This window comes from Cucurbita maxima, unplaced genomic scaffold (assembly GCF_002738345.1).
Source record: "Cucurbita maxima cultivar Rimu unplaced genomic scaffold, Cmax_1.0 Cma_Scf00004, whole genome shotgun sequence".
Classification (NCBI taxonomy): domain Eukaryota; kingdom Viridiplantae; phylum Streptophyta; class Magnoliopsida; order Cucurbitales; family Cucurbitaceae; genus Cucurbita; species Cucurbita maxima.
Window position 1 is genome coordinate 4,330,357 of NW_019272020.1, and position 9,418 is coordinate 4,339,774.

General features: G+C 35.3%; 3 protein-coding genes across 3 annotated transcripts; 2 read left to right on the forward strand and 1 right to left on the reverse strand.

Moving 5' to 3' along the window:
* The first annotated feature begins 231 nt into the window (after positions 1 to 231).
* Positions 232 to 2,823, forward strand: LOC111477680 (probable rhamnogalacturonate lyase B). The gene is made up of 13 exons (XM_023121561.1): positions 232 to 276; positions 360 to 481; positions 551 to 601; positions 731 to 850; positions 916 to 1,012; positions 1,105 to 1,257; positions 1,336 to 1,509; positions 1,592 to 1,747; positions 1,892 to 1,938; positions 2,011 to 2,101; positions 2,200 to 2,341; positions 2,447 to 2,567; positions 2,676 to 2,823. Exons 1-13 carry the CDS (start codon positions 232 to 234, stop codon positions 2,821 to 2,823), a joined length of 1,467 nt encoding a protein of 488 aa, XP_022977329.1.
* Positions 2,685 to 3,353, forward strand: LOC111477997. Its single transcript, XM_023122040.1, has 2 exons — positions 2,685 to 2,996; positions 3,078 to 3,353. Exons 1-2 carry the CDS (start codon positions 2,925 to 2,927, stop codon positions 3,327 to 3,329), a joined length of 324 nt encoding a protein of 107 aa, XP_022977808.1. The 5' UTR covers positions 2,685 to 2,924; the 3' UTR covers positions 3,330 to 3,353.
* A 114-nt stretch (positions 3,354 to 3,467) lies between these two features.
* Positions 3,468 to 6,195, reverse strand: LOC111477996 (5'-adenylylsulfate reductase 3, chloroplastic-like). The gene is made up of 5 exons (XM_023122039.1): positions 6,014 to 6,195; positions 5,427 to 5,582; positions 5,167 to 5,293; positions 4,059 to 4,854; positions 3,468 to 3,947 (listed from the first exon to the last, which is right to left on the reverse strand). Exons 1-5 carry the CDS (start codon positions 6,093 to 6,095, stop codon positions 3,720 to 3,722), a joined length of 1,389 nt encoding a protein of 462 aa, XP_022977807.1. The 5' UTR covers positions 6,096 to 6,195; the 3' UTR covers positions 3,468 to 3,719.
* Between the last annotated feature and the right edge of the window lie 3,223 nt (positions 6,196 to 9,418).

Sequence of the window (9,418 nt, forward strand, 5' to 3'; positions counted from 1 at the left end):
ATATAGAAAAGTTATGAAGACGACGACGACGAGAACGTCAAATGGTACTTTGAAAAGCTACTTACAAAAATGTAAAGCCAATTCTTCGTTACTTTTTGATATCATAATTGTAGTTTGATGCAAACAAGAAAGAAGGTGTCCAAATCTTGTGATGCTCTTAGTAACCAACGACCAGCTGACCTATATACGAAAGAAGATGAGAGTGATGGTAACAAAAGTAGAGGTTGTACAATGGGGAAGAAGAAGAAGCTGAGGCTGCAAAACCAAGGCTCCCATGTTAGTTTTGAGCAGCCCTATGACTCTTGTTTCCTCGTCATCATCTTCTCTGTAATCTTTGTGTGCTCTATGATTCTTTGCAGGTTATATTGGACAATGGATTGTTGATGGTGACCATATCCAACCCCCAAGGCTATGTTAGTGGCATCAAGTATGGAAACATGGACAATCTGCTAGATGTCAAATCCAGCGAATCTAAAAGAGGGTAACTCAATTTTCAGACACTCGGGAGGATTCCATGCAACTACTTTTGAGACTTATTTCCTGTGTGCAGATATTGGGATACCAACTGGAGTTGGCCTGGAGGCAAGGACAGATACCAATTGTATGCTACCTTCATTAGATTGTTAGATTGTTGTCCTCAAATCATAGGAAACTGACCGACATGATCGAGATCTCGTTCAACTGACGACACGATTGAGGAGACTAACCTTGAATCCTTTTAAATCTGCAGGCTTAAGGGCTCTGAGTTTAATGTCATCAACGCAACTGACGACACGATCGAGATATCGTTCAGGAAAGTTTTCAACCCATCAACTCGAGGCAACAAACTTCCACTTAGTGTAGACATAAGGTTGTACATTCAAATAAGATCTCTAAATTCTGCTGAATATCTCAGGCTTCTAATTTGTCCTCTAGGTACATAATGAGGACTGGTATGCCAGGCTTCTATTGCTATGCAATCTACGAGCACCCATCGGCATGTCGGGCTTTCGATCTTGTTCAGACAAGAATGGTGTTTAAACTACGACAAGAAAAGTAAGTAGTATTCTGCCCCAGCCTATGCATGGCTTGCTACTTCCATTTCCTTCTTCTTGACCAATTTAGGGTCAAATTAGGTTCCACTACATCGCAATTTCAGATGAGAAGCAAAGAATAATGCCAATGCCGGAAGATTTGCATCCAGGCAGAGGTGAACAACTAATTGTACCGGAGTCAGTTCTGCTTGTAAATCCCATTAATCCTGATCTGAAAGGAGAGGTGAGAATGTATGCCTAAATTATTTGCTTTACCTGCACAAGACAAAAGGATTTCCTTGAACATATGGACTAAATGCAGGTAGATGATAAGTACCAATACTCAGTGGATAACAAAGATGGTGGAGTTCATGGATGGATTAGTTCCAGCCCAAACAACATAGGTTTCTGGGTAGTTTTTCCAAGCCATGAGTTCCGAAATGGCGGTCCAACAAAGCAAAATCTCACAGTTCATACCGGTCCTACATGTCTTGCTGTAAGTTTTTTTCTTACCTCGCTCCAATTCAATGGTCATAACATTTGGTGTAGAAGAAATGTTTGATCATCTGATGCAACAGATGTTTCATGGAACACATTACATTGGAGAAGATATACTTACACATATTAAGGAAGGAGAGGCATGGAGGAAGGTGTTTGGTCCTGTTCTTGTTTACCTGAACTCCACCTCAGATGTATCAGAGGCACACAATTTATGGATAGATGCAAAAGAACAGGTATTTGTTTGATATCCAACTCTCTCAACCTGTGCCTGCATTCTTCAACATGTTGCAGGGAACTGATCCACAGCCTCGTGACAGAGAGTGCTAGAGGAAACAGCATGGCCATACAATTTTGTGTCTTCATCTTTTTATTTCAAGGAAAATGAACGTGGTTCCATTTCAGGAAGACTGTTAGTCCAAGACAGGTAAAATTGGTTTCCATTTCTAAGGAATGGTGATTTTCCTTTCGGTGACTTTCTCTCTCGTTCTCTCGCCAGGTTTATTTCAAGTTCCCCCATCCCTGCAAGAGATGCACATGTTGGTTTATCTTCTGCTAGAGAAGAAGGTGGCTGGCAAATAGAGAGCAAGGTGAAAGCTATTCCTTACCTCTCCTAGGACAGGAACTTTCTTGCACTTGTAACTCTCGTTAACTTTAATAACAACTTTGATTTCATAACTTCGTCTAGGAATATCAATTTTGGGTACAAACAGATTCCAATGGAGATTTCACTATCAGAAACGTTATTCCAGGAGTCTATGGACTTCACGGTTGGGTTCCTGGATTCATTGGTGATTATCTTCACCAATCACTAGTAACAGTATCTGCAGGTCCTTTTGCTGTTCTTCACTGAAGTTTATCTGTTTCCTACGTCTAATACAATTATTACGATGCTACTTCTTCAACTAGTTGTGATAGTTGTTGATATTGATCAGGATCTCATACCCATCTTGGCATTCTGACCTATAGTCCCCTCAGAGATGGTCCTACTGTTTGGGAGATTGGTTTTCCTGACCGAACAGCTGGTAGCTTCTATGTTCCTGATGTGAATCCGATGTATGTCAACAAGTTATTTCTTCACAGCCCTGAAAAGTAAGTTACACTTGGTTACATGGAAATTTGTAGGCAATATATCCTGTATCTGACTGTGTGTACCAAATCCAGGTTCAGGCAATATGGTTTATGGGAGGGATACAGTGATTTACATCCAATAAATGACCAAGTCTTCACTGTGGGTATCAATGATCCGAAAAAAGATTGGTTCTTTGCTCAAGTTTGCAGGTTCGTACTTGCAACCCATCATATATATTGACAAAATGAACGCTAAAATTCACTTGACGGTGACTGCTATTATTCTGTAGAAGAGGGGAAGATGGTAAGTATGTTGCGACAACATGGAGTATTAAGTTCAACATGACATCATTAACCGAAGGAACTTATCGGCTGAGGTTGGCGATTGCATCCGCAACACGCTCGGACTTAAAGGTACAAAAAAACAAGCAGGAAAACGTTGGAGAAAAGGCTTGCTCTTGGTTTCTCATAAACTGTTTCATTTTATGCCTGCAGATCAATGTCAACTCAATGGGGTCGGAGTCGTCACTGGTTTTCCAGCTGATGAATCTGGGAATGGATAACACAGTTTGCCGACATGGAAATCATGGACTGTATAGAAATTATAGTGTTGAGATTCCATCATCAATGCTTATTAAGGGAGATAACTCCATATTTCTGACGCAGGCAAGAGGTGGAGATGAACTCTGTGGACTTTTATACGATTATTTAAGACTGGAAGCACCTGATGATACTCCATCAAGTTGAACATCTAATTGAATGCTCTATTTTATCAGAATCGAAAGATCCTGAGCACTTGTGATTGATATTGGTTTCGGCGTGGACCAAATGATGTATTGTTAAAGGATCCCAAGTTCTTGAGAAGGGAAACTCAAAACATTCCACTTAATCAAACCTGAATTTCATAACAAACTTACTGTTTATCCTTGGTCGATTTGATAACAACAACAATCAATCCTACACGGATATTTACCGAGACTATAAAGATAGGACAGACCCAAACCCCAAAAACCTACATGGAATAACGGTACTCTAGATTATGCGAAAATTTTAGACTGCATCCTGTGTCAACTGTGTCATTGACTCAATCGCTGGCCTCATTTTTGTATAGGTGTAGGGCCTCAACTGTGTAATTGATCATCGGAAAGCATTCACAAAAGCCATAAGCGAGTCAACATCTCTCTTCTCCGAGGGGTACTTGATCGGCCGAGAGGAATGTTTAGGGAAGAAGAGTATGGTGGGGAAGCTATCTAGCTGCAATTCTCGCTGTGCAAACTCTTTCGCCGTATCGGCTCTAAACTTCCCAACCTTCACTCCTGTCCCCGCTAGCTTATCAGCTAATTCAACATAGGAGCCTTCCATTGCCTGCTCAATTTGAATAGATGGAAATTGTAAACAATCTCGTAATAAAGATGGGTAATATCATCGTGAAATGACGAGGAAAATAAGAGATTATATTAAAACATGGCATCTTACCTGACAGAAGCGGCACCAAGGTGCGTACAGAACAACAATCCATGGTTCCTTTTTACCCTCCAATCTTGCCAAATTCTCTATTCCATCCCTTGTCAAGCTCACCAAATTCTGAGACTCAAAAATATCCACATCTGTAGACTCTCCCTTTACATTGCCATTTAGCTCGGCTGCATCTTCCTGCTTAAGATTTCCTTTGTGAAGACCACATTCCTTAGCCTTCGCATCCTCCCACCACCATCTTCCTTCCCTCTCATGTTGCCATGGCAAGACAGGTCTCGTGCATGGTTCACACCCAATTGAGACGTATCCTTGTGAGTGCAATGTATTAACCGGTACATTCATGGATCGTAAGAAGTCCCATATGTCTTTACTGCCAACGTTAGCAACCGGATTCCATTTGACCAAGCTACCAATACCACCATCCAGCCCTTCAAAAACAGGGTCCACCTGCACAACAGGAACTTCAGACCTGGTTCCAGGGGATTGGTCTTTCCTCTGACCAGTGATCCATGCTCGCAGTCCCTTCAAGGCCCTTCTCAGAGGCCTCACCTTGCGCACACGGCAGCATTCCTGGTGCCCATCCTCGTAAAAGGAAAACAACCCTTTGCTTCGGACTAATGCTTGAACTTCAACAGCATCAGGGAACATGTACTCAATATGGATGCCGTAATGTTTTTCCACTTCATCGAAGCATTTATATGTTTCTGGATTCAATCTTCCAGTGTCCAAGCTGAAAACTCTAAATGGCCGACCAGTTAAATGGGCATACTCGATCAAAGCAACGTCTTCAGCACCACTGCAGGAAAGAACATTAAAAACTTAATTTCTTGCACAATAAAAATAAAGAAAAACGTGAGAATGATTGAAGTGCCATTAGCGCCGCTGACCAACGAAATTTTGAAAGCCTTTTAATTATTAATCCATTTTTCTTCTGAAAAGTTAGGATTACGGCAAAATCCGCATACAAGGTAAAATTTTATATGCATTTCTCCTAAGAGGGCCGCACTGGATTCCAACAAATTTTTAATGAAAGTGTTTAAAATATTAAGAATAATTAATACACATCTAGACATTAACTTTGCCATATTGATCGGTTCAGATGTGTTACCTGAAAGCAATAGCAATATCATTGCCAAATTTCTCTAGGGCTTTGTCCATAATTTCAAGGGGTGAAGCATTTTCAAGGTCTTTAGCTAAACCCTCGTAGTCCTCAACCTGCACTTCCTCAACCACCCCTGCAATGAATGTATAAACACATCAATCAATTTCACTGCCAAAACCAAATTCCTACTCAGAAGCCCTCGTAAAGCCATCAAGAATACCTGCTAGGAAAATTAACGAAAATTAACATAGAGAAAGAAGACCCACCAGGGGCAACGGAGGAAGCTGCCAGAGGAGCAACGGAGTCGTTCCGTTTTGATTCGGCATGTAGAGGCTCTACAGAGCATCGTCTCTGCGAATAGTAAACAGACGAGGCTGGCAAATTAGGCCGACTGAACAACCTAACCAAACCAATTTGCGGTGCTGCAAAGGTCCAACAAACACATCAGACTTGAGTATAGAAAAGACCAATTGAAAAACGATTCTGTTAAAGAGGAGTACAGAAACTCTGAGCAAAATACTATAACACGGCGACGTAAATCTAGCCATTCATAACAAAAAGGGCAACAAATTAAAACGGTCAAACGAAGAATCGCTTGTCTCCAATGAAGAATAGTGGACTCATTGCCCATTTTGATGTCAATTTCAACATTAAAAAAAAAGAAGAAGAAGAAGGCAAATCTAGAATTGAACAAGCAGCCATTGGTTGACAAAATAATGGCTTCCATAAGAGGAATTAGCGAATCTAATTAAACATAAAGAATAATTTGTTTTCCATCCACCAACACGCTTCTCCGCAATCCATAAAAGCACAGACATTGAGTGACAAAAAAAAAAAAAAAAATTAAAAGCACCTTTAGGCTCAGAGGCGGAAATGGAGCGAGAGAAACTGGAACCGGTAATCGCAGAAGCTGAAGAAGTTGAAGCAAGCGCCATTGTAGAATCGAACTCGCTCCAAAAGCTTCTTCTTCGAATGCTCTTTCTAAGAAATTTGTGTTCCTCTGAGCTTTCCAACACCGTATTGATAATTTGATACTGAAAGCAAAATGGAACGATAAATATCGATGGTCCAGAGAGGAAGACGTTTGTGATTCATTGAACCTGGACGCTATTACGGATTAGAGCCGCCTCGTCTTTTTGCTTACGTGGCTGATAATTACTGGTTCAGAATTCAAGTCCCCTATACGCGCGGCGCTCACCGCTTTCGTCACGTACTTCAACCGGGATCCCCATGGTCAAGCCTCCCATTAAAAAAAATGTTTTTTTAGTGCTTTACTTTTGGAAAATAAAGTAGTTTTAATTTGTGTTGTACAAACATAATTTTATTTTAATCTTTTTTTTTTTAAAATGTTTTTTCCATTTTTATTTGTTTAACTTTTAAAAATAAAAATGTGTAGCATTGGATTAAAAATTTATTCCATATCATTCAATTAAAAATTAAAAATAAAAATACAATTGAGATTGAAACTAACCGTATACAAACTATTAACTAATAGAAAAAATATATAATTAATTAAATCGAATAAATAAAATAAATTATATTACTAATCAGATTCTAAGATAAAATATATTACTAATAACTCAAAAAAAAATAAAAAAATATTAAACTAATATCTAAAATATATTTCATAACTATTATTGGTAATTTAAAAATAGTATCAAATTTTTTCTCTTAAAAAAGAGCCACCAAAAAAATTGGAAGATTCTTAGCTTAAAAATAAATAAAAAATAAAAATAAAGATTCTATGGCTATCAAATTCCTCGTATTTCTTTTTTCTTTTAATTTTTAAATAAACTTTTCTGGTGGGTTACGAAATTTTTATTATTATAATTAGTATTCCATAGAAAAATACGAAGACTCGTCCAATTTAAAATGTGAATTTAATATTTGGACTTAAATTTATAATATTTTTAGGCGGCTCACGTTGGATCCTCATTTGAACTCTCTTTTATTATATTTTATTGAATTAATTATTTTGGTTAAATTTTAGCGTTCAGAATAATAATAAAATTTAAAATATTGGGTCGTTTTCCAATTTCCATCACTAAATGCGACCACAAATTCCATTTTTCTCCACCAATAGAATTAATTTTTATTTTTAGAATACATTATAGTGTAGCTTAAGCGTCTTTATGCCATTGTAAGGCCATCATTTTTTTTGTTAAATATTTGTGGTCCTTATTATTCTATAAACCCTTTATCACATTCACTTGGCATCACTATCACTTCGTCTATTTCTTTTGTTTATTTCAATATAGTATGTAGAACATAATAAATATAAATAAAATACTACGACGAGGTAGATAATTGAATGTATTTCAAATAAAACTAATTAAAGTTAAAATTATTATATTCCAATAAAATAGATACATCATAATTGTATATGCTATAAACAAGTTGCATTAATAAAATAAAATAAAATAAAACAAAAATAAAAGGAATTAAAATGTGTAAAGGTGGCAGTGGGAATTTGGAATCTCGCTTTTGAGGAGCCTATGGAGAAGCATGTCCTTTGCAGACGTAAAGAGGCAAAGCCATATTTTCTTCTTCTTCTTCTTCTTTTAATTTTATTATTATTATTATTTTTTGTTTAATTGTTTCTTTTTTATTTTTATAATCCACATCAGATAATTGGTTGGAAGAGGGAAAAAAATGGTTTATTCGTAAATAAGAAATGAAAAAAAAAACAAAACAAAAGTGTAGTTTTTCTGACGCATGCAAACCAACGCATGAATTTTATTAAATATTAATGTATAGAATCAGGACTAGTTTGGTCGCATGAATGACATTATTAAACCATGTGATGAAATATTTACAAAAATATTGGAATTAAACATTTTTAGTATGAAATCTAATTAAGGAAATAAATTATTTTGTAATGAATGCATCATTGAAAACCAATCTACCAATCTAAAATGCCTATGCATCCGTGTGTTAATGGGCCAAACTATGCCAACTCAGCCCATTCAAGTGGGCCTTGTGGATTCTAAACGTTTAACAGCCCATACACTTTTGGGCTTCACTCTTTACCCCATCATTAATTTTTTAGCGTAGAAAACTTTATTTATTTATTATTATTTTTTTTTTTTAAAGGAAACTGGATGGTTTAATCTCCATTTAAAAAGTATAGAATTGAACAGATTGATGGAAAATTACACAAAAGTCCTTGATTCAAAGCCTCAACCTCCAGGGCAATTCTGTATAATGATCACGAATCCAAGAGCACGCATGATAGCGTCAGTAAAGCGTGTGGCCATCCGAATGTGGTCCCATCTCTGTGGCCATTTAGTTTATAACTTTATACGACTATATATATGAAAAATGCTCAATGACAACTCACTCAACATTTTATATATATATTTTTTAAAAGTTAGAAATTCGAATTTAAACTCACCTCAAATAAATAAATAAAAAATAGTACAAAATATACTTTATCTATAAATCTGACGGTTGTAAAAACACGAAATATATTAGTATCGTATCGAAATAACATTTTTTTTCATAAAGTCCGAGTGGTACTGTCAAGGGAATTTTATTTTCCTTTTTACTTTTCTATTTTACATAAATTATATATTCAACGTCTTTTGTCAACTTTGTAGAGTTATTTTGATATATGAAGTTTCATTTATTTGATAAAAAAATATTATTTTTTAATGAAATATTTTTATATTTTTCAATAAATTAAAATACATAGACTAAATAATATATTATCAAAAAAAATTTAAACAAAACAAATAGTTATTTAAAAAATTATTCTCCACTTCTATTATTGATTTAATAACAATAATATCATATGTTTAATAATGATAATAAGACGGACGTATTTGATATTATCAAAATAATTTTTTTGAACAAACAACAAATTAAATAGGTTCAAACTTAAATACATATCAAATATTTAATTTGAAGTTTTCAAAACAAGTAAATAAAATTGTAAAATTAAAGGGTGAAATAAGATGAAAATTTAGATTTTATTTATAGTTTTCGAGAAAGGGAAAATAAGTATTTTGTGAAAGATTTAAAAATAAGAAAATTAAAAAGATTGTATATTGGAGACAAAAAGTAGAAAAAAAGATCGGAGAAAAGTGTTGTAATATATATTTAAATTTGGTTTATAAATTTATAACAAATTTAAAGATTTTAAAAATTAATTGATATATTAGCATAGATTTAAATTTTATATTTATAAAAAGCTGAGTAATAAATTTGTGTTGAATAGATTTGAAAACAATTTTTTTTTTTTTTTTTTTTTTTTTTT